The following is a 25854-nucleotide window of genomic DNA, read 5'->3' as shown; positions in this document are numbered from 1 at the left end:
TTGGTCTAAAATTGGCAAAAAGCATTAACACTTAGAAACCATGGCCATGTCTTGATGCATGCTCGATCATCCAGGGAAGGAAATCCCAAAAAGTCGATTTTGTTCCTCTCCCCTTGCCATCGGTCTTCCTTTGTCACGTGGTCCATATTGATGTCTGTTTCTCTCGATTTGTTTTTCCTGTGTTTCCTAAATATGTTCAAGATGTTTGGATTCTATAGATTGGTGCACTGTTTTCTTTTGGATTTTGGAGTTTGCGATTTTTTGGTCGAGAAACGTTAGAGCTTGTTTAAAATTTATTCCTTTCTCAAAAGACCTAATTTTGGGTCTGCAAAACCTTTAGACACAGTGGTTTGCTAACACTGCTAACACTAAAGAGTAATCGAGCAGCAGGTTGGTATTGACACCCTACTTTTCTATACAGCTTTAAACAATGTATGACAGATTAAATTGTGAAAATGGTAGGAAGTATTTAGTTTAACTCGGTTTTATTTATACACAGTGTAGGGACTAACGCGTTATTAAGTAACGCGTTACAGTAGCTACGTTATTATTGTGGTAACAACCATGGTCACTAGTTATTATGCCAAAATCAGGAACACGTTTATCGTTACTGGGATTTAGATAGGGTCGTTATTCGTTACTTCATGTGTTGCGTTCGACTTATTTCGGAAATAATGTCACACTCGAGTAAATGGCGTTCTGGTTAGCCTCATCAGAGAAGTCTGGATTCCAATATGGCGACGCCCTCGAAAACGGTTATTTTGCTAGCTCTCTACAAAAACAAATTACTACTAAACACATATGCAGCTCATCTGCAGTCTGGAGTTACCTACAACTTCCTACTCGGAAGGCAGAATTTCCGAGATCCTAGTACAATCGAAAGCACCACGACTGCAGTTTCTGTGTTGGACATAAAAAGCGCACGTGACACTGTGATGTAGGCTAGAATCATGGCAGCAGTCGACGACTGTCCAGGCGTGGGATTTCTCTCGTGGAAATATGCACATTCAGTCAGGGAAGCAACACATTAATAAGAGAATTCTGAGTAAAACCAAAGTTACTTTCCTAGTAACTAGTTACTTTAAAAGTAATGAGTAACTTGAAGTAACTGAGTTACTTTTGATAGAAGTAACTAGTAATGTAACTAAGTTACTAATTTAAAGTAACTTACCCAACACTGTTTATCACCAAATCACAAGGCCTCAAGGACTATTGTAGCTTTGGATTAATTCTATTTTTTCTCAAAATGCCTTGACTACGTTACTTGAAAGTTGACTTTTTCTCACGTGACGATTTAAAAAAAAACAAAAAAAACTTTAAATCATGTACAGTCATGTGAAAAAGGTTTTTTTAAGGATGTATGCATCCCAACAAATTCACAAAAACTACATCTCTGACTCTGCAGGCCTCAGCCAGAATGTTAAATGCTTAGATATGCAAAACTGCCTCTGGACAGACAAGACCAAAGTGGAGACGTTTGGCCGAAATGCACGGCACCATATTTCGTGAAAATCAAACACAGCATATCAGCACAAACACCTCAAACCAACTGTCAGCACGATGGAGGAGGGCTGATGATTTGGGCTTGTTTTGCAGCCACAGGACATTGGGCAGCTTGCAATTATTAAGTCAGTCAAGAACTCCTCATACTAAAGTATCCCTGAGTCAAATGTGAGAAAAATAAAGCTTGACTGAAAACGATTATGCAAGAGTTAAATTGACAGACCTTAATCTGACTGAGGTGAGAGCTGTGCATAAACAAATGCCTGCAAACTTCAATGAAATGAAGCAAGGTTACAGAAGAGAGGGCCAGAATTCCTCCACAATGATGTGAGAGACTTAGAAAGTCACACAGAAAATGAACACTACAAGTTATTCCAGCTAAAGCTGATTCTACAGGAGTCATGTAGTGCAATAGGCCTGCAAAAAACGTTCCTTTTCAGATGATGGTGTGTCACCGTGACATAGAGGGCAGACAACATGCCTGAGCACAGTTGGACAGCAATTATATGGTTGGTGGGGGAGAGAAGGATTGTCATAATTTCACAGACATTAAACAATTGCTAAATATGGATGAGCTGCATGTTTTTCTCCTAGAATATGAAAAATGTTATCAGCTGGCTGGTTTGAAAAAAAAAATATTTTTAAAAATTTACAAACACTATAAATAAAGAAATATTAGGGCTCGGTTGGATGCGTTGTGCAAGCCGTACGTACCAGTAGAAACGATTGGGAGCCACTCGCTCGTGCACCAGCTGCCACCTCCGTCCAAACTCCACTGAGCTGTAGAGCTGTAAAAAGACAACCAGACATGATTATTTCTTCACATACATCTTAACACTTGATGAAATTGACCGTTTTATATAACACTGGCCTTTTTCAGATCACGAGCTGTGTTTACTCTGGTAAAGATATGCATTTGCCCAGGACTTTACTGTGGGTTTGTTTTCACACCTTGATTTATTCGTCAATTTAACAGCAGCAGCATAACGAGGAGTGGGAGACGAGCTTTCTCACAATATCTAACACACACATATTTGGCTCGAGTCGAACGTACTAAATTAGATTCAAATTTACATAATATTCAAACACTGCAAATGAATAACATGGCTTAAAAACATCTAGCAATGTAATCACTGTCTGTCTTCCCACACGGCTGTGCGTTACTAGAGAACTCTTACAGAGAATTTTTTGCCATGAAGCCATTAACACAATGAAAAACACGATAAGAATGAAATGTGTAGGGTGCAGCTTTTCATACGCTACAGAAATGTGCCTCGCTGTAACAAGCCTGCAAATTGCAGCGACATATGAGATATGAGGAGCCAAAGCATAGTGGGTGGTCTCCATACAGACGTTATTCACTGGTGGGTAAATCGCTGGAAGCTGAGATTTTATCGTTTACACAGTAAGCAGAGAATACATGTGAAAATCTGTGCGTAATGCATCCAGCTGTCCACAAAGGAGCCCCCGAGTGTCTCCATTCATTCCAGACTCACATCCACTGAGAACTGAGAGACTTCAGCTTATTCAAGTTGTGTTCTTCAAGCACTTATGGAATTACTGAAAGACTAATTGACTAATTATCTGTCTTCAAGATACAACGTATTACACTGAATTTGTGATCTCGGCACACTGATATTCTAGATTTTGTTCATAAAGTTAATGATCTGTTCTTCAGGAATAACAGCAGTAATAATAACAGTGGTATCAGTGTGTGTTTGTATTTTTCTTTACAAATCTCCACTCGCCATGTGGGCGGTCTTTACCAGCAGAATACGTTCAAAACCTTTCAAGCTGTCACGTTTACAGACAGAAAGATGACAGGCGCACACGCTACCACAAACATAAATAATGGGATTTTATTGTACCATACCGCTGTGTTAATCAAGAATCTATTTGCAAAAGGAAGTTATTAAAGTTCTAATTGTTTTGGCCAAATGGTATTTCATAATTAATTTAACTGTTTTTAATTTGTTTTTTGTTTTTTTCATATTCAGTTTCATATTTCACAATGATGTTTTTATGTTATAAGCTTTTTCATGACAGTAATGTTGTCTGGATCTGCTGCAGATGATGAATTTGAGACGAGGGAAGTGATGGAAAACGGTGGGACTGCATAACTCATCAAGGAGATGCTCACGTTTAGGGCGCAATTTGTATTAGACATGCTTTTTTTGTAATCTGTCTTTTAAATCTATATTCTTTAGAATTATGTATAATGTAATGTATTATGTAGGATAACTGGATATAAAATGCTTAAATACTAATATTATGGAAAAACATCTCCCAACTAAGAAACATGTTTCTCATATTTACAAAATAAATGAGTCGTGCCAAAATACAGTTTATATTAAGGAGAACTGGTAATTAGAATTAAATGCTATAATCGCTGATAATATATGGGAAGCAAAACCTGTCACAAGGTATCTTATATACCTAATAAAGAACTATGCCGTTGGAGAAAATGTGGGGAAACAGCAGATTATTCACATATTTGTGGGGATTGTCCAATAATTCAAGGATTCTGGAAAAGAATCAAAGAAGAAACAGAGAAAATCCTACAAGTTAATCCTCCATTAAATCCAACCTTATTTATTTTAGGAGTTATACCTAGAGAGGCATATAGCCCAGACAACAACAACAAAATATTCTACAGATACTCCTATTGATAGCTAAGAAAATGATAACTGTGAAATGGAAACAACCAAGCCCACTATTCATAACACAACGGAAACAGAGACTGAAAAGAGTTCACACAACGGAGTGAATGACAGTGAGCGTCCATCAGAGATGAAACTGTGTGACCAGAAACCTGGTGAATGAACAAGAATCCTGGAATGTTGTAATATAAGGTTATAAAGTCCTCTTATGATATTTTATTTTATTGATCTTGGTCTGTTTTTTTCTCTTCTGTGGTCCTTTATCAGAGAATGTTAACATTGTGTTTGTTTATTATCACAAAAAATACTAAATTAAAAGTTCAAAAACATAAAATAAAATGTTTAAATATAACAGTTTGTAATATGATAATGAGTTTAATTCCTTTTTAAAATAGGCACACAATATTATTTCATTAAATATTTCATAAAGGCTTTTAAAATCTATTTAATATTTTATGAAGTGGAAGCAGAAATGTCACAGTCAAATATCTGCAAACCTGTGCTTCTTACTGTACCATGAAAACTATGATATTTTAAAAAATCATTTTAATCCTACTCTGACCCTTTATGTGCTATTTGAAATCAAACGTAAAAAATCACATCAATCCAATTTTTTTTTTGTTTGATGATTATGCAGGCATCTGCGTGCTGCTTGTTCAGTATATCAACAACCTTGACAGTCTTTTTGTCCCCAAACAACTGCATTCTCTGACAAATCCGTTTACTCTGTAGCTTACAGCTGGAATTTAATGAGCCATGAAACTTATTTCAGTGTTTCAGGCTGGACCTTTTTCCATTTTAAGCATGGCCAGCCATGCAGAATGTGTAAACAATCATTTATTAGTGGATAACAGAAATGTGACTCTGTTTGTTTATATTCATTTATTTTCTAATTGCATATATTTACTCTGTGCTGAAGGGTAGCATGGAGGCCTGCATTCAAAAAACATCCATGAGACCATATCTTGATAGATTATTACTGATGTCAAATCAATAACTGTATTCTGTTTTTGAAAAAAAGTATTACTAATTACTCTCTAATAGCATTTCACTTTAAAAGCCTTAATTATATGATTATATTGCTCAATATCTTTAAATAAAAAAAGCAGCCAAACACTCAGCATGATGGTGACAGTAGAAATCAGTGGGGCATGCTCTTCTGAGACACGAAGCTTACCTGCCTCATCCTAAGTATATGCAAACCATATATTCACTATCGCATCTGGTTCGTGCGCATTCGCGTGTCGAACAGCGACGAGACAAATGGCAAACAGCACGGCTGATAAGATTTCCATGACATCTATGCAACGCTGTGCTAAGCAGATGCCAGAGAAAGGAAGTGGGAGGGGGCAGGAAATCACTCTGACTAATTACCCTCCTACAGCAAGTTAGTATGTAGCCAAGCAAGTGACGGTGAAGAGCAGCAACTGTTAAGTTGGGTGCAGGGGGTTGACGCAGTCTTTACAACCTCCAAAAGGTCTCTTAGTCAACAAATTCAACAGCACTGCCAAAAAGGAGGTGAGCAGATTGAAAGAGAAGCACTTTAGGGGTGGAGATAATGCATGTGGGTGGGAGCACAGCTGGGTGGGGGAGGCAGAGAGTGTAAGTGCAAGAAAGAGGGGGGGTTGAGCAAGTCCTGACACCTGACATACAGCGAGCAAAGAAATGGCACAGACACAGAGCATGAAGTTTTAATATACTGTTTACTACATCATCTGCTGGGTGATGCAAGGTAGGACATCACCTGACAGCGCCACGTTGGTGCTGTTCCTGTGACATCATGTGTCGCTCCACCACCATCGGTGACCGTGTCCCGGCTTTGCTTTCGACACATAATTACCTTTATGAAAGGATGGGTTTTAACCATAAACACGGGCTCTTCTTGAACCTAAGCCTCATAAAATGGGACTAAAATCTGAAAATTAAAACCAAAACAAAAAATGCTGAAAAATTATGATGTTTAATAACAAAGTATCACAGATACGCAGAGTGTGCTCTTTGCTGTTGTGCGGCAGCGATACCACATGCAGAGATAGACTGTGTCGGTTCCTCCTTTGCTGCTAAACAGCCCCGACCCATTAAGGCATGAATCCAATAGATCCTTTTTATCATTTCAGGACCACGGAGAGCACACATGACTGTGTTTTTTTGTGGTGGACAAATTCTGCTGTGTGCACGTTGACACTATGTGATATATACATTTCCAGTTGGTTTTATCCCTTAAAGTACTGTAAGTTTTCTTAATACAACAGTGCCACAGAACGTGATAATAGAAAACTGTCGCATGGCTTGCAGTACTACACCGGAGCCTGACACCCGTTTCCTTCATAATAACTCTGTATAAGTCTCCATTTACATGTGTATGGCCTATATGTCTATATTTATGTGCTTTCCTGATTACAATTAACAAGTGGTGCCTGTCCTGTTGACCTGCAGCTGAATATCATCTCTTAGTTTGTAACCTTGTGCTAAATTGCACGGCTCTTGGCAGACGAGGTGTGTCATGTTGAAATGAACTGACCTCACCTGTGTTTAGAAAAACAGAAAAGGTGGTTTGGTCAATCATCCATAAACCTACCCACACCTATCAGCAGCACATGGGATTTGCACTCACACCCTATTTAGTAAACCTGTCCCTACGACTGATAGGCCGACTTTGTGTGTGTGTGTGTGTGTATTGTGCGCATTGGAAGCATCAGTAAGAGTGTGATTTATTTTCATTGTAAAAGAGACAGGCAAGTTCACCCACACTCTGTACATCCACGCGTCCACAACAAAGGAGAATCCCTTCATTATTCATCGCAGCTGAAATATTAGACCCAAATGGGCTGAGCTGCAAGAAAAGCATTTTTATTAATGCAGACGGTCATTTTAAAATGTCTATAAATTCCACCTCTTTTTGTTTCTCTTTTTTGTCTGCCTCAGACATACAGCTACTTTCTCCCCACATTGCTTCCTATATTAGATGAGTCAGTGTTTTCTCCAATCTCTAATTTTCAGTTTGTGTGCTAATAAAATGATGACTGGAAAAAAAAGTCTGTGTCAATACTGAGGTTTAGTTCATAGTTATTTCAGTGTAGCTTTCTTTTTTTTTTGACAGTTCTTTAGAAACTCGAGAACTTCAGACGGAAATGAGGAGCTGAATGAATTCACAGCAGAGAGTTCACTCCACTCGTCAAATTGGGTCAATAAAACACAAAAACCTTGGCTCCCCCCGACGGATCGTTAGAAAGATAGAGTCTGAACAAAGCTACTGTGTGCTTTAATACAGCTCAGATTAAGTCAAAGCTGTTTCATTTCAAAAGAACAGAAACAGTCATAAGCATGATAGAGGTCAGAGGTCACGAGTTCAGCTTCTACCACACGCACAAATTCCCTGGAAATGATTTATTTATTTATTTTATTACCAATACAAAAATGGTTTCAGGTGCACTTTCAGAGCTCGACCGAAGAACAAATCATATATACTGAGAAAATGTAAAAAGAAAAAAGACTCTTTGAACATCTGGGTCAAAATTCAAAAGCCGTGAGACTCTCAGTATGTAGTCTGTGGCTTAAAAAAACCCAATAAGCTAAACAACCTACAAAGAGTTAAACAACTAAAGAAATCCTCCATATAGAGAGCTAATACCACCTGTGAATTATTTAGGTTCAGCAAATGTGTTGAACAAATAAACGGGTTGAGGATGAACAGGTGTTTGTTTGTTTATAAAAACAGAAATGGCAAATCAACAGACTCTACCTTGTTTTATAAATGCAACATGTTTATGAGGTTTTCAAAATACATTTTCTATGAATTAATATCGCTCACAGTGAGCCTGCCCCCATGGAGTTTTAAAGTGGCTCATTCTCCTCATTGAGAAGCCCTGTTTTAGCCATGCTGGAGGTGTGTTATAAAGTCTGGCTTCATATGAGTGATGTGGTGGCATCATTTTGAAATGCAGTGCATTCAAACCAGGTGACTTGTTAACAGCTAAGATGCTTAAGAGATTTAAAGGAATTTCTCAACCTAAAACCGCTCGTTACGTAGCTGCGGGCCCGCGTGAGCTGAGCTGTGTGGGTTCTGGATTATTGGGTTGGTGCATTTTAACTTCTGAATCACTTATCCGTGAACATGGTTCTTTAAACAGCACACAGCTGCAGTGTATGGAAGCCCACTTCCACCAAGAGGAAGAAAAAAGGATTCTCTGGGTTGAATAAAGCAAATAAGGAAATTCATTTAAGGACTAGGTCTTCCATAGAGGGTTTGTTTGTTGTCTTAGTTTTGCTTGTCTAGTGAGTGCTGTCAGTCTTTTTCAGAATAACTTGGCATTTCTCAAGGCTAAAGTACTGTCCCTGTTAAAAACAGAGGACTATATTATATGCCATTTTGAATTTCTCCACATTTGCAAACGATGACTGGTCACACAAAACAAGAAGGCTCGAAGCTGATATCATATGTTATTTGCTATCTTGATGTCTTTGTGACACTGGCCCTTGCCTCCAGAGGTAAAGTCAGAAGATGAGCCAGATTTTTTCAAAGTGAACTTCAGCATATACGTCTGACTAAAAGCATCATAATTCCCATCTTTCTCCTGTTCTCCTGGTGAAACGGGCTTCACCGCCAGTTTTAATATTACTATCCTCACTTATCCGCTTCCCTCTCAAGTGAAACTCGTGAACTCTGACCCGTGCTTGAGCTAAACTCTTGTGTAACAGGTTTATCCGTCTTGCTCCTGGCACGGTAATCCTGCCCTTATTGTTGCTTATCTTACTTAACGCTCTTTTGATTCCTTTTGAACAACTGGCCACTGAACTCGCCTCACCCGTTCTCTCACCTTTTGGTCATGGCTGTAGGCGAGAATCCAGTCCTCCTGCTCAGGGTGGAAGAGAAGGCTGAGGATGTAGAAATTCAGCCGGTACTTCTGGTAGGTGGCTCCTTCATCAGAGCTGATCAGAAGGCTGCTCTCTATCTCTGGATCGGTTAGCAGCATGATCTGAAAATGTCACAAAGATGAAAGATTAAGGACACTGCAAGCAGGCTGAGAAAACAGCTCACAAAACAGCAGCAGTAACAGTTAGCCCAAACAGAGCAGAAAGAAAGGCCTGCGGAGAATAGCCTACAGTGAAACATTTGCGCATTAAAATGCAAGCGTGTGAGTATTTTTCTTTGATTGTGCTGAATTCGTTGTCGCTTTTCTTCCAATTCACCCACTTGTAAAAGACAAATACACAGAGACAAGTCAATCAGAACTGATTACCATATCTGAGATATAAAGCATATTATTACCAGTGAGGCTGCAGATTAGCATATAAAAACTTGTCATCCACAGTCAGTTTTCCACTGATGATACCATATCGCGAAAAATAATTTGTATCTGTTAGGTTTGATGATATAATCAGTATGATACATCTTGCAGCAAATGGGTGTGTGTAACAGCGGCAGCGTGCACCCGCTGTTTGTCTCTGTCTTCATGCTCACTGCCTATGCTCAGTCAGGCCTTAAGCGCTTTGATTTCCCATGAGCTTCTTTCTCTTCTTAGAGGTCCAACTTTTTTTTTTTTTGCCAAATTCTGGCACAGCCCCCAGAAAAAGGACAAAAAAACACCCTCCAAAATTCCTGCTTATTATCAGATGCAAATATAATTGAATCGGTGGACCTCAACCGCCACAAGTACTGTCAGCATCAGGAGTAGCAGTAAAGTAGCAGACAGTTTGCTGAGGTCAGACACTAGAGGGCGTTTGTGAGTAAAACACAAGCAAAATACAACCATCAGAATTTTGGTTTAAACGTCAGGACAGTTCTGACCATGATAATTAATCCACCCATCCATTCATCCATCAATCCATTAATCCATCCATCCATCACTTATCCTGGTCAGGGTTAGCAGTCTATGCTGAGACGCGCAGAGCTCCCTGCCCTCAGTGAGATATACGTCTCCGCCCAGTTGGACATGCTCAAAAAAGTGAAGAGACTCCACTCTGAGCTACTCCTGAATTTGTCTTCTCACAATATCTACAACGCTGAGCTACGATAGCCAGCATGGGGGAACTCATTATTACAGCTCCACTAAGCATGGCGTGAATATCACATTCTGGACTTGCAAATTTACATTTGGATGTCAATTAGGTGACATTTCCATATAAAGGGGTAGGTACCTGAACCTATCCCTAACCAGTTGGCCGACAGCTTCACGGATGTTAAGAGGTTAAAGATCGCAAACACTGACTTAAGGGGCAAAATGTGCTGTAAATGTTTTAGAGAAAACACTGCTTCAGCATCTTTACCGTCTCTGGCAAGGGTTTAATTTCCACAGGACATGAGAAAAACATCCCCACTGTTCTCCTACTGTCCTGTCAAGGCTGGAGGGAAAGGGATTTGTTACAAATGTGTTACTGTGTACCACAGGCAATAGGCTTGCAGAGAAGCTCCAAGAGCCCTGGTAAATTTTACACTACATACAGACTGTACTGGCTGAAAAAGTGTTAATATAGTTTTATTAGTTGAAAATATTAATCTAAAAGTGTTGGGATCGAACATTAGGAGACAGTAAAGCACAGTGTTCCTGGCAGGATACAAATACAGCAATATCTGGGAAGTATATGAAAAAAGTTTGCAGGATAAGACAAAAAACACAAAATGCTGAGCTGTTGAAAGTTCTCCAAGATGAAAAAGATAAGTGTGTTTAATGTGATCACAGTTCACAGACACTTTTCTAGGTACCTACATGTAGATATATAAGTATAGGTACTGTAAGACAGATGTTTAAGCCTAGAATGTTTGTCATTTTGCTATTTTGCTCAATGCTGGTCAGTGTTATTGATGACAGGTTTCCAAACTAAGAACCTAAAACAGTCCAATGGGAAAACTCAGTAAGTTCACTTATGTGCATGATGATTATTTTACCTTTAATATTAGAGCATTATTACTGAATGTTTCGATGTTTAAGTTCTATTCTTAACAGTGTCATATATTTCTACTGTCCTATCCTAATGGTTGCCCTGTGTTTATCAGCTTTTATCCATCCTCTCTATGGTCTGAGTCTTTTCAGTAACTAAGAATATATAAGGTAGTATATAAGGCAGAGTTTGACTCCTTTGTCAGCCCAATCTTATTTGTCGAGTTTCATAACTGTGAAAGCCTAGCTCTGTTTTTTCTCAATTACAGGCTGTTAAAAGTGCCAAAGCTCTCGCGACGTTTCTGATGCCAACATGTCGATAAAAGCAGTTGTGTAAAGTTGTATAAAGAAAAGTCCCCGCGGCTTACATTAAGGTTTAAAGATGGCCTTTAGCATGACAAGCTCCGTGTGGCCATTATGTCACCAGACAGCCGAGAGAATGAGAAGACACACTGCTCTCACAGTCAATATCCGTCTCGGTGTGGCAGCGTGCGGTCGAGTGTTTCTGTTCACTCATGCCGGTGAGTCATTTGTCAGCACTTGCTCGGGTAACAGCAGCCGTGGTGGGCAGGCCCACTAACACCAGTTCATCAATCACAGAAGGCAGATATAATGTTACATACGTGAGCCACATGCTGACCAATCCAATCAAACACACTCGAATGCTGTCTGAACTACAAACCCCAATTAAGAGTTTTCTCATTCCCTGGAACAGCGACGCAGGTCCAATAACAGACAACTTTATAATTGCTGTTGTGTTTGTGGTGAGTGGAGGATTACAGGAGCATTAAACACTGTTGGCATGCTTGCAGAAATGTGTAATCCACTAGTATACATCAAAATATAGAGATCAATACAGCCTGTTACAATGTGTAAATACAATATGGTAATTACTACAGCTATGATGCATGGCTCTGTTTTGGGGGGGATTTTTTCCCCCGCTTTGCTCTCTTGTATTAAAAAAAGACCACTTCATTAACCTTTTCAGACACGGACAAATAATGGATGATGCTGTCAGACAGACACCACAACATGAAAAAAAGGATTCTTGTAGCATAATGTTGTTTAGCTCCACAAAGTGAGGGTGTGAAAATAGCTTGGTTTTGCCTTGTTTGCATTCAGTCTCTCGCCTCACTCGCTCCACGTGCAGCGTCCCAGCATGCAAAAGAGGCTCGACATAAAACTTCTGCATGTAGATGTTCACATGAGCTCTCATAAATTCATTTTGTGTGGGCTCCTCCCAGCGCAGAAAGCTAACACATGCATGAACGGACTGAATACAGATACTGGATTCCACACTGTTATACAAAGAAGAAATGGCAGAGACAATGCAGCTAATAAATGTTACATTTTAGACAAAGAGCAAAGAAACTTGTCAGATGAGAAAATGTTGCATCCTTTTCTAATGCATTTCAGGTGTAGGCTGTGGCCTTTTCTCATTCTCACTCATTATAATGAGTAAGCTCCACTAATCAATATTTTTAATAAAAGCAATGGCTGACATGATTCAGAGACAAACCTGTAAATGCATCCAATGTAGCTTTTAGCCTCTTTTTGCTGAGGGACTTAGTTTTTAGAGGGACTCGGGTACTGTTTGCTTAAACCTAACTTTGCCTTTAGCAGCAAGAAGCTGCTGTTTTGTACAACATTTTTGTACAAAATTTTTAAGAAATCTAAATTTATCTGGTGCACGGACAAAAGATTAGTGCTGAGTATGGAGGAGGGTGAAGATTTTACTTACAGTCCTCAGATGGAAAGAAGACTGCATCTGAATCTTTCTCAACTTTGGGATAGATTAAGTATATCTCGTCTTTTTACTTAATGTCTGTGTCAAAAATGATAATTTTAAACAGTAAATCTTCATTTAGGAAAGAATATCAGTGAGGTCTAAATATTCCATTTCAAATATTCAATTCAATTCAACTATATCTAGGTGTTTTTTTGTTGTTGTTTTTTTCTCTTGTTAACAAACCCAACCATCCATCCATGACGGCATGACAGTTCAACACATTCTGATCCCAGTGCATCAAACACTGCTGCTCATATCCTGTCTTCCTTCTCTCTCCCCAACCGGTCGCAGCAGATGGCCCCGCCCCTCCCTGAGCCTGGTTCTGTCGGAGGTTTCTTCCTGTTAAAAGGGAGTTTTTCCTTCCCACTGTCACCAAAGTGCTTGCTCATAGGGGGTCATATGATTGTTGGGTTTTTCTCTGTATGTATTATTGTAGGGTCTACCTTACAATATAAAGCGCCTTGAGGCGACTGTTGTTGTGATTTGGCGCTGTATAAATAAAACTGAATTGAATTCATAGAGTCCCATATGCCACAGCCGCTGGATCTCTAAGTGGTTAGAGGTTCTTAGGTTTGTCAGCCATGAGACACGGTTCATGTCCATTTTTGGTAGTTTCATATCTTGGATTTTCTTTCCTTGGCTTTCACTTGCCAAATTTGATTTCCACCAGCTTTTCTGATTACCTTCATTTCCTTGGTTTTTATGCAGTCGAATATGCTGTTGGCATCACATTTAAATGTATGCATTGAAAAGTGATTCTAAAGGCTGTTTAAGTACAGTTGAGAAAACAGAAGCAAACAGGCTGGAATGAAGCACAGTTTGCTTAAAGCTTAGCTAAATTTTTATGGCTTTACAAAAAAGGGTCTCAATGTCAGCAGAAACCCCACAATTGTCTCAGCTTGGCACTTAAAAATGTATTCTTCGTCACTGAAATGGTGTTTTAACAAAATGATTGCAGTTATAAAGTACAGTGAATATTGACTGCTGCATCCTTGTAACTGTGGAGTCCATCCATGACAAAGACTGAAGACTTTTAGATTTTCTTTTTTATGTCTCAGCTCACTGCTGAGTGTTGAAGTGCTATTCAGCTGTCGTGTTTAATACTCCTACTGCAGAAAACAACAGTCAAACTCGGGGTATTACTTTCAAACAGATCTGTGGCATCACATTTGTAATCGGTAATATAAACAGAACTTTAATAATGGTGCAGTAATGAACCCACAGTAATCAAATTCAAAGTAACAGATTAACATTTAGTGCCCTTCTGAGCACTGAACAGTCTGGTCACAATTCTTAGGAACTTTGCCTTAAAACTTTTCTTATCAGCACTCACACTCTGTGTGTGTGAGCGTGTGTGTGTGGGAGACTAAATTATGAGGCCAAAAAGGTTGAATATGACAAAGGTTAATGAAGCATGTGTGTGTCTGCTGGAGGACATTTATGTGTAAGGAGTGTAATCCACCACTGCAGCAGCATAAATACTCTGTGAGAGAATACTAATAAAATTAGCTTCATATTTTCCATTTCATACATTCAGCCTGTAATTGGATACCAACTCCTCTCAATAAATCAATGACTAATTTCTTGCAATACTCAGCAATAAATAGTGTTCATTGCTGAGACTTTAAGCAGGTCCAGATTGGCAAAGCAGAGGAACAAAAGAAACAACTTGAGATTTATTCTCTCTCTGGGGAAACTCAATTTTCGAGCTTTGGGGATGATTTAATAGAAGTTACTAGACTTGCTTCACCCTTTTTGATTGCAGAGCAGAAATAATAATAAAAAAAGACAGAGAAGGTGAACACCTAAACAGCTAAATCCACCTGAGGTTACAGTTTGAACTGGGATTGACGGAGCCAGCAGGAGCCCAGGATTGGGATTATCTTGGGGTTTTTTTTAACAAATGTTCCTCAAAGCCAAAGAATGAACTCTGGATTATTTCAGCACAGGCTGAAGGGAAGCAGAAGTTAGCTTCAGGTGCTACTTAAGCCAGAGGAACTGAGTCTCATAAATGAAGCCAAAGGGCAGTAAAGGTGGAGCAGCTTCAGCCAGGAGAGAGTGAAGCATTCACAATAGGTTGTTAAAATGTCAGCGGTAAACATGTGCTGGACAGGCTAAAGGTCCCGGCACCTCCTGCTGTCACTGCCAGCTCCTTTAACCAAAAATGCAAGGCAGGAAGAACCCATAAAAGATTAGCTCGTCCATGCAGGAACATGTTTTCACACACCTGATTCAGACTTTTGGCCTCACTGTGCGTTTTCTGAGTTAGGGTTAGGGTTGTAAATGTCTTACACGACAAGTCTGGACACAAACGTGTTGTTTTATTCACAACGCGCTCAGTGTGTAATGGCCTTTAGTGTTTTCAGACACTTTTTGGTTAGGTGTAGATTCCAAAACTACTCAGTTATGATTAGAAAATATTTAAGGTTTAGGTTTAAATATGGCTGGCACCTTTATTTATAAAACTCATTATGTACGTCATACAGGCATGACCTCTAACTGAAATATCTGTCAGTCGTTCTGATTGTAAAGAAAAAAAAATTGAGAATACTTGAGATTTTGTGTCTCATAAATTTGCAGTAACAGGAAAGCCCCGCACTAAAGCTTTAACTTCCTTTTTCAAAGTAATGTAAGGACCATAATTTAAAAACTGATAATGCTGTATCCAATAACCAATAGTTGAGACCATAAACTCATCAGTAAAATACTTACCGAGGTCAAGAGAGCCAAGAAGCCAAGGGCCGCTTTCCCTTAAGCGTCTGTACAACCACATGAGCTTCTCTGTGCTGGTCGTTAAGTGTTCACAGATCTAAAATTTCTAATCTTAGATCTTCAGGCACTTCTGCACTGATTTCACTTTGACTTTATGGCTTCCAAGTCTTAAAGGTTTACAAAGACTTGATGGATTTTAACTCGTAGTCTCTCATAAACCTCGGTGGCATGGCAGGACCATGACGCAGCTCTTTCACAGTGACATTTTCTTTGCTGTGGAAGAACTGATACACGAGCTCATCTTTCCCTGTCCGTGTATATTAAAAAATATATTAATTTACTCCACTGAGGTTGTCTTGGATGTACATTTAATAACTCTGCAATTAGGATCACATCTGCTGAAGTCATACTCGGCAATATTTTTAACGTGGACTGCAAATTTGATGCTTTTCAATTTGTCTTAATTTGGCTGCTTTCACATTGTGCTGTATGATAACGCAACATCCAAAAAGCATAGTTCTGACTTTATTTATAACCACATCCATGCAGACATTTGCATGCATATATATGTGGATGTTTTTCTAAATATGTATGCAGTCAACAGTTTTTGTTTATACTTGCTTATTATCATCGGCATTTAAAAATCACAAACACTATAAATGTCTTTGTTTTAATCAAATTTTTGAAAAAAAATCCTTTCACTTATTTATGAAATAATACAGTCTGGTGATTTTTAGCTAATAGCTGAAACAGTCTTGGTCGCAGTGAGATGAACATCAGTTTTGTTCAGCTCCACATACGCTGGCGACGGTACGGCAGCATCCAGCATGTCTATATGTTTCTGAGCAGTTGAATTGATCTTACGTTGACAGTCCTGCAGGAACATGTTCTCACAGATGGACGGCTGAGCTGACTGAAAGGGCAGATTGTCGTCTTCCTCTGTGATCGGGGTTGGGAAAGAGCAGGAGAGAACCCAAATTTCCCGTCTCGATTTCCACTTGTTATGCTGGGGCACTCTGACTGCTTCTGGGCAGAAACTGTAGACATTGTGTTTAGTTTTAGTCTAAACACAACACAGTTTAAAAAATATACTAAATGCATCAGAGGAAATGTTCAGAGAGCACAGCTGCTGGTCTCTTGAAAGCATTTTCTCATCTTCGTGTTGAAAGGAAAGCTGCACAGACTAATACCACTTTCTTGTTTCCTTTTGACTGGAAATCACAACCAGTGTGGCATCTTTGGATCCAAACTCCACTTCTTTTGCAACAATAGCTCCAGAGTGCTACCAGTTTACCCCACTGACTCAGAGTACACTGTCAACCTGGTGTAACGGTGATTTCTGGTAGCTCAAAATAAAAACATTTCATGTGCTTTTTTGCTCTTTGACATGAGAAAGCATTTACAGCCTCTCGAGGTCCACAGGAAGAAGTAGTCTGGCTTAGTTTTTAAATTACCCCAAAACAGTGATTTACATGAGCCTTGTGTCAGTGTTAATAGCACAAACACGCCATCCTCCATCAGCTTAATGGCCACAAAGCTAATGGTAACAGATATGAGGAGAGACTGGTGAAATTAATAATGATTTAACCGTAGTCCTCAAGCACAAGACGAGCTACTGTGTATCCACGTGGAATCGTGTTAACTTAGCTAAGTGTCTGCATAGACAAGTCAAATCCCTGTCACTACTTTTTCCCGATGAATATTCAAGCCATCACACTCCACTGTGCTACGTGTGTCTAAGTGCAGGACATGAAAGCAAAGAAGAGTTGACGCAGATATTCATAATGATCGCTTCTGTGCTCGCTCGCCGCCTCGTCCGCTGCATCGACCAGGTGCTTTCAACTGTTAGATCCGTCCTATTACACGAAACTCCCGTCTGTTGATCGGAGACATTTAAGCCCGATGCTAATTGAACGCCGCCTGACATTTTAGCTCACCTAGACTCCTGCCAGACCTGACAAACATGTCAGTTTCTGCCTCTCACAATAATTGGGTTTTCTATCTTGGCTCAGCTAGCTGCCCCTTATGGCAGTACATAAGTTGGAAGCTCACAAGCTGCGTGTGAAAACACAGAGCTACACGTTCATTATGAATGAACAGAGACAAGACAAACAAGATCCATTTAGATAATTAACCAGCAGCAATCCCACTTCAGACATCTTCATCTGTCTCGAGTTACTGAAATAATGAATTCTTCACAGCGATCATCAATAAATAACACAACAACATATGTCATTTGGAGATGCCTTTTCCACAACATTTTGCATTAGCATGCTTTTCAAGGGGAGCTCGGCTCTCTTACTCTGACAGCAGCACACACTGACTTGTATAGCTTTCAATCCCCTGCTGAGAAAGTGGGCAATGTCCCGTGAAGGCACGTAAAAGAATATTGATGGAATATCCCCGGCTCACCTAGATTTACCCATCCTATTTTCTTTACAACTCCCCTTCTCTCCCTCTTCCATCTCAGCACCTCACACTCTGTCAGCCCCGTCTCCATCTCCCTCCATCTCTCTGTCCGTCTGGATTTGCGTCTCAGAGTCTGTCTCCCCTCCTCTGTCGCCGTGTCTCTCCACGGGCTCTGGGGCACTCGTCTCTCCGCTCATCGCAGCCATTTGGAGATTGTGCCTTAGGCCTGACAGATGTTGCGTCCCCTCTGAGCAACCAGAACCTCCATCACCATCGTCACCTCAAACGAAACCACTGCTGTGCAGGCCAGGGGAGCATGGCTGATTCGCTGCGATTATTTTGGCATGCACCGTGTCCTTAAAAAGCTGGTGGACCAGACGACACTTTACCTCTCTTTTTCTTTTTCTTATCTCCATGCAACACGCAGCTCTACGTGCCGTTGTCGGTACACTGAACATGCACCAGGTGGTATTGCTCCAGGTTTGTCTGGTGTAAGTAAGCATGTGTTGCAATGAATTGACCTGTTTAATTAGAAGTGACGTCGCAATTTTATTCTAGCACTAATTTAGCTCTTGGCTAGTTTATGCAACGTTTTCTGCTGAAAATATGTAATAAAAGCTATTTGAATATGCATTCTCCATAAATAGTGATTCTCATCTTGATGTTTTCAGTCTTGAGGGGAAAATTGCATCTTTTCACTTTAGCACTGTCCTCAAATAAGAGTCTGTCTTTCTTTGCATAACAAAAAGACTAAAGCAAGTTTGGAAAGATTCTGAATCTTGAAATGTGACAATGATTTTTCATTGCGTCACTAATAATAACAAGTTTAGAGCTTTTCATGTCTCTCTTTCAACGACGGATGTTTGTCCTGGACTGAAGCTGGTGCATGACTGACAAATTATATTCATATATCTTTAAAGGCCTCCGATTAGCACATAAATCATATTTATGAGCAGCATGAGGCCATCAAGCTTTAACCTACATTGCAAAGACACAATCAAGGCTTCATACACAAGTGTTTCCCACCGAGAGCTTTAAGTGGTGCATTTTCAAACAGCTCAGTTTATTCTTATTTTAAATCTATTTATTCTGGGAAACACTTCATTAAGTATGATTGTTTGTTACCGTCTGAAGTTAAAAGTATGTACAGAAATTACAAATGAATAAAATAACTCGGGTAATAAAAGTATTTGTCTATAAATCTGTGGAGCTGAACAAACCTGTCAACATCAGCAAGTACACAGCACTCACATTTTGATCTCTCTCCTTCAGCGTTTCTGTCTCGGAGAGCGGCATGTTTTAAAAAAAGCAGCATTTATTTAACTTAAAGCTGATATTTTATTTGAAGAAAAAACACATGATGCAACATTGTTGTCCTATTTCACCGTTCTGAGCGTGACTGTAAGAGAATACAAGACAAACTGGGAAGAGCAGAGCTTTTAGCTTCGGTTAACCCTATTTAACCTTAACATATAACAGTCTTTGACTCTGCTCAGGATTGTTTTCCTGCCACATGCGTTTAATGTTCAACACCGAGTAAAAAAATTCTTGTATCTCACAAGTGATTCACAGGCAATGATGCACGCATGTTCCAGTGTAATTATATCTTATTAAACAGTGTCAATGCTCACTGTCTTCACACTGTCAGAGCTGGATGAAGTTATTGCTAATGCAAAATCAACTTTTCTGCTCCTGCTGCTTCACATTAAAAGCACTCAACTGGCAAAACACAAGCTGGCTGCTATTGTGAAGACATAACGGGAGACAATGCACACCACTCATCAAAAATGCACCAACAAAACCACTTTTCTCATCATCAAATCATCTTTAATATTTGACTTTAACAGTAAAGAGCAGCTACACTTAGCTGTAACACTTGGAAAATAAAGCACCAAGTCCTGGTTTCCTTATTACTGCAATATAACTACAAAAAAGCTACAAATTAAAGTTAACTGTTAATTTAATGTGTCAGGAAAGTGACACATCAATTGGCCTGGCTGATGGAAGTCAGGAAGTCGACCCTGTGAGGTTAAAGTCATCAATGGCAATCAATCTAACCCGATGCTATTAAAATTTGTCCTCACAACTTCTGCAAACTTCAGATTTTTTTTTAACACAGTCTGACAGCCCGACTGTTTCCAGCGTCTCTTCTGCAACAGCACCTGAAGAAACCACTGCAACCCTGGAATAGACTGCTCCGCATCTGTGCTTCACAGCTTGATTTAGAAAGTAGCCGTGCCCCACTTATTCAGCACGTCCAGAATCAGAGAGCCATGAAAAAGGCTGTCTTGTAGCATCCAACGCCAAGAAAACAGCTTCAGCTCAGAACAAAGGAAAAGCAACATAAAACGAACTTGACTTTTACTCATTATTTTTCTCATTTTGTCTCATTTGGGTGCTTTTCCCCACTCTTTTTCAAACATTCTCTACTTTTATTATTTGACTTGATTTGATGAAACCAGAAATCTCCTTAAAAAATTAAATTCATGCAATTCTTTGCTAACATGCTTCTCTTCATTTTGTGCATTCCACTTATGACTTCTGTAAGAATCCTGGTCTCATGACTTGCTGTGTGCATTTCAACACTCCATTCAAAAAAGTGACAAATTGAACATTTGTTATTCCTCCAGGAACTTAATCCCATCATTGGACTACGTGGCTGACAAGAAGCCGCCCTACACATTTCTATTTCAGTTATAAAATCTGTAAACTGATGATGTGCGTTTGGGTATTTCACTAACGATGGTAAAGGAGTGAAAAAATGTTTTTTTCTTTTCCTTCCTCACTGCTGCTGCACAGAAATGCATCAATGTCATATAATGCTAAGTATTTATGTATGAAAGCGTTTGCATGATGATGCAAGTCTCGGGACATTTTTCGTATGGATTCTGTTTGTCTTCCTGCGAAACATTTCTCTTTTTTTATTGTTGTCATTGTTATTTTGAGGACACTTCGAGGACATGAAATATTTAAGTTCACTTTTAAGTCTTGAACTTGTACAGAAAAGCGAGACAATGAACAGAAGTCTTTGAAGCTTGACTGTGGGAGAGAGGTCTCTTCTGAGGTGAATTCATATTCCACCCACCTGCCTATTGTTGCCTTCACAGCTCCACAAGGCCATAATTGTTTTGAATACTGCACATACAAACACAGGCATGCACTCCCACAAATGGGTGAGCATTCAAGGCCTTTGTCACGAGAGAACATTTGAGCCCTGTGACTTTTCTTTTACTCGGTACATTGATGAAAAAGAGTCATTATGTGTTCCTTAAAGAGAAGGCTGAGACTGAGAGGAAAGCAGCTCAGACTGACTCTGCTGTCACTCAAATGCTTCCCCTGGAAAAATCCCTTTTGTTTTCAAACCATTAGAGGCAATACCCATTTGTATGACTGCAATCTGTGTGCTTTTTTTTTTTTTTTGTTAACCAGCACTCACCATCCCCAGCCATTTACTGTAATAATGTGCTCTCACACAAAATCTCAGGCTAAAACCCCAAATTACTTCCCCTAATGTGTACTCGAGCTCTGTTCTTTCATGTACAGCCTCAGTATGAAGCCACAATATGAAAATTGATGTAATTGCTGTGTTGTCAGACTGTTTCCTCCATAAGTGACCCCCGGGCCATGCCTCTGTTTATTTATTTTTTTGCTCTGTCGTGTTTTTTCCCCTTTCCTCCCATCGCCACTCTTCCATGCTCACTTGCTCCCTGTCAGTTTATGTGCTGTCTCTTTCCCCCCTGCTCCCTTTCTTTCCTTCGCTCCCTGTGCAGTTTCTCTCTGTCCCTCTCCACTGCTTTACTCCCACTATCCCCCACAGCCACACAGGCCTGATTTACTTCCACTACTGGATGAAGAGAGGGGCTTTTGTCTGCCACCGGCAGTAGTCACATGGTGCTGTGCCGGGGGTGACAGAGACTGACGAACCTGCAGTCTCTACTGCGTCCCTACTTTCCAAGTATGTGGAAACAGCAACAATGGAGGATAAAACAGTTTGAGTCTGGAGTGCTTTATAGAGAAAGTTGCTTCTTCTCTGGTTCCACTCTTTTTTTTATTTAATGTTAGCGACGCTAGCAGTAGATAACAATGTCAGTCTATCCTGCTATATGTCAGCCTAATGCTACCATTCAGGATGAAGTATTACAACAAATATTGAATCGACTGCAATTAGATTTGGTTCAGACATATTATCTAAGCAAGATAAATGCTCTCTTGTATCAGCTCATGACAGGATAATTGCCCTATTTCACAATGACATCATGAATACTGTCTTGTGTCTCATCTGAATAAAATAAAAATGGTATCCAGGACAGTGATGTCCAGGATCTGATGTGAGAAATGAAAGAAACTGCCAAAGCTGCAGTTCCTCTGCTGTCCACTTGAGGCTGGATCGAAAGCCTCAAGTGAGCATCCTACAAGCCAATTCTAAATGCAGACTTGTAGATTTGACTGACAAAAGGAAACTTACCATTCATGTTGCTATTGTGCTGCAAAAGTGACTGACTACTCGCCCCACATCAATCACATCTTACACATTAACTGTATTTTAGGATATCTCAAATCAGTAGCATTGCCCCGGGGCAAGCAAGGCAATTAGTGCTTGCCCAGTTTCATCTTAAAACATAAATTAAGACCAAATCTCTCTCCTTACGTCTCAAACAGTGTTCAGTCCAGTAAGCTTTTCTCATCGTCTATCAGTGCCAACTGTGGTCCCAGTTTGCATGAAAGAGGTTTGACTCTCCGTCCAATTCCACTTAAGTATGTGTTCATTTCATTGGTGTGTCTGTGGCCCATTAACGAAAGTCTGAGCTGGGCAAACTTAGAGGCCAGCAGGTTTTTTTTCCTGGTACTCTGTGCATTGTGGATAAACCTCCAGTGTTACGAGAAACTAACAGGAAATTAACATGCTAGAAAAGTTGCTACTGGCTCTGCTTTCACTGCTCTGTGATCAGTTACCATCTGCACATTTGCATAGCATAGCATAAGCAAGTACTCAAGCACTTTGGGATTTATCATCTTAGAAGTCTCAGTTGCGAACCACGCTGGCCACCATGTGTGATATAAGAAACTTTTAATAACCCACTAGATTATGATTTTCTTGGAAAGAATATTTTTTGGGTTCGAATCCACCGGGGCCTTTCTGCGTGGAGATTACATTTTCTCCCCATGTGCACGTGGGTTCTCTCTGGGTACTCCAGCTTCCTTCAACAGTCCAAAGACATCTAGTTCTTAATTGTGCATACATGTGTATGTGTTTGAATAGTAGTTTGCCTCTCTGTGTTATCCCTGCATTAAGTCAGTGACCTGTCCTGCCTACAGTAGCTAGGACAGGTTCCAATCCCCCCATGACCCTCAGTTGGATAAGTGAGCAAACACACAGCAGAACAAACAGTTTATGTGGAATCCAGTTTGAATCACTGATTGTTCCCACAGAAATGCAGCGTAAAACTCTCCTACTTCTTTGTTCCCGATTAACAATTACGTTGGAAAATCTTCATTTCCTGATTAAAAACTTATAGATACGGGCTCTATAAATGGGTAGTGTAGTCTCCTGATTTCAAGGAGAATAAAGCACCCAGTGATGTCCAACACCCACTGCTTGGGCTAAAGAGTGTCTATACAATCTAAATCTATAAAATCCATAGTCTTAAGCCATTCACTTATGAATTCTATGTTACATTATTGACAGATAAAAAGTGAATTTGATTTGTTTTGCTAGCCTCAGCTTGCCTAACATTATCAATGAGCACAATGACCATACTGCTCTCAAACTTTACATCTTGCAGATGACACAAAGCCTAGTCTACCAAGTCATTTTTCCTCTGCTCAACATTACTAGTATGTTTTGCATGTAATAAACTCTCTATAGACTGACAAGGATGCTTTCAGTAGCATTTTTATTTTACATGTCATATTTTGGCAATATGGTGATACTATGGATGTGTGAGAGAAAAAAGCGTAAGTGTGAGACAAAGCATATATGAATGCGTGACTTTGTGTGAAAGAGCTTATTTAGGCTCGTGTTTGTGTATATCTGGCACGTGATGGTTTGTATGGCTGACTGTCATTTTGGCTATGTGGTAGAAAGTGTGTCTCAATGTGTGTGTGACATTAGCAACATGTCAAGTTATTTGCTGGCCTTCATCTGTTTTCTGCTCTGTGAAACTGGTGATTGCTGGTTTCTGTGGACTGAAATATTTCTGTGATGTCTCTCTGTCTCTCTGCATTGATGCATCATTAGAGACATCTTCTTTGGGTTTGCCCAGATCCCATCACTCTACAAGCAATAAAACAGAAGATAGCCTTGCTAATACGAACATTTCTACCCCAGTCTGCCACTCATTTTGATGCAATTAAGAGGCATGTCATAAAGACTCCATAGTTGGCCAAATATGTATCGTAAAAGCATGAATAATACAAACATGCAAGACGAAGAGATTTTACAGCTTACTTAAACCAAGTCCCAAACAGACATGCTTAGAATGGGGAACTTAAAACGGTAATCACTAGTCCAGTGTTGTTGTTACTCTTTCCAAGTACACTAACATTTAGATGGATGTGACAAATAAAGACAAGAGAAAAAATGGATATTTAGGGTCTGGCAAAAATGTGTGGATTAATTATGGTGTTTCATAAACCCAAAATGGCCATGGACAAAACAAAAATTAAAACATAGAAATACACAAACACACAATCAGAGATGCCCAAAACCCTAATGGACCAAAGCCATAATGGAACCTGGCAAAATTGACCCAAATGGACCTGAGCACAGAAAAAGTGGTTAACTCTGACCATTTGCTGATGTGCTCCCTCTAATTTATTTTAAGCCTGTATAGAGAGCTTGCCTCAGCAACCCCATCCAACCCTAAACCAGCTGAGAAAACCTATGATTTATATCCAAGCAGCTCCTAATGATTAGGCTGAAAACATCCACGTTCAGCTTCAGTTCATCATCTACGTTTTCAATGGTTGGGTAAAGAACGTGTAGATGTGTTGTATAAAGGGATAAAGCAACTCAGCTCTTTATAGGAAAAACTAGGCCCATCGGATGTATTTGACTTGGTTGACTTTATTGAAAAAAAAACAAACAATCACAACGCATAGGGCTGCAAGGACAAATAATTTGCTTTTGCCAGAAGGCAATGCAACAGTTCTGGCAAAGGGCTTTTAATTTGAGATACTATATACTGCTTATGCCTGATTGATAACTTCCCATCATGTATTTTGTCATCAGATGAAAGCTAAAATTTCTCCTTATTCCTGGACCACATTTTCTTTTTCCTGTTTTTGTGTTTTTCATTGATTAAGTATTGTGGTCAGTAAGAATTTCCTGTTTTGCTGTGGTTATCAGACTTGATTGAATTTTGCAGATATAGTGGAGTAGACAGATGACATCTAGTCAAAAGGTATCATTGGAAATTTCCAGCATCTCTGAAGCAGAAAGAAAAATGGGAAAGCCAATTATCACATTTACTCTACGATGATGAGTTTCTACACCGATCGTTTAAAAGTGTAAGGTTGCAAAAACTGTCTGTAAATGCTGTCATTTCTCATATTGACCTATATAACACAAAGACAAGTCGAGATACAGACTGTGGGATGTAGAGATCTTAGGACAGAATATGATAAACTTGTTTTTCTGGAGCATCACTTGATCAACAGGAAGTCATAGCCTGAAGATATTTTGATAAATGTCATCAGCTGCAATTCTCAGACTCTGATTTCTAAGATTTTCGGTTCTTTTGTTACCACTGTAGACCACCTGTAGATGACAATGGGCTTTAGAATGAAAGGTTGGGCTTTTTACATCCAAGCATGTGCCAGGTCAATGGTGAGGTGTCTAGGGTTAGTATTGAGGTTGCTTTTTGCAATGTGTTCTCAGAAACTAGATGCTGAATTATTTTTG

General features: G+C 39.6%; 1 protein-coding gene across 5 annotated transcripts in view; it reads right to left on the bottom strand.

Annotated features, from left to right (window-relative positions):
- The window catches only part of sorcs1 (sortilin-related VPS10 domain containing receptor 1), a 185280-nt gene that overhangs the window by 53658 nt on the left and 105768 nt on the right, over positions 1 to 25854 (bottom strand). For all 5 annotated transcript variants that reach the window (XR_010094074.1, XR_010094075.1, XM_063477026.1 and 2 more), the window contains exons 4-5: positions 8981 to 9139; positions 2218 to 2291 (exon numbers count right to left, since the gene is read on the bottom strand). Coding sequence is in view for 3 of the 5 variants with exons in the window: in XM_063477026.1 (XP_063333096.1) it covers positions 2218 to 2291; positions 8981 to 9139 (233 nt within the window). In the remaining 2 variants the exon portion in view is untranslated. The remainder of the gene's footprint in view (positions 1 to 2217; positions 2292 to 8980; positions 9140 to 25854) is intronic.

The sequence above is a fragment of the Pelmatolapia mariae genome, linkage group LG6 (assembly GCF_036321145.2).
Source record: "Pelmatolapia mariae isolate MD_Pm_ZW linkage group LG6, Pm_UMD_F_2, whole genome shotgun sequence".
Taxonomy (NCBI): Eukaryota; Metazoa; Chordata; class Actinopteri; order Cichliformes; family Cichlidae; genus Pelmatolapia; species Pelmatolapia mariae.
The sequence above is the reverse complement of the archived record's forward strand: the minus strand, read 5'-3'. Positions and strand labels throughout refer to the sequence as shown.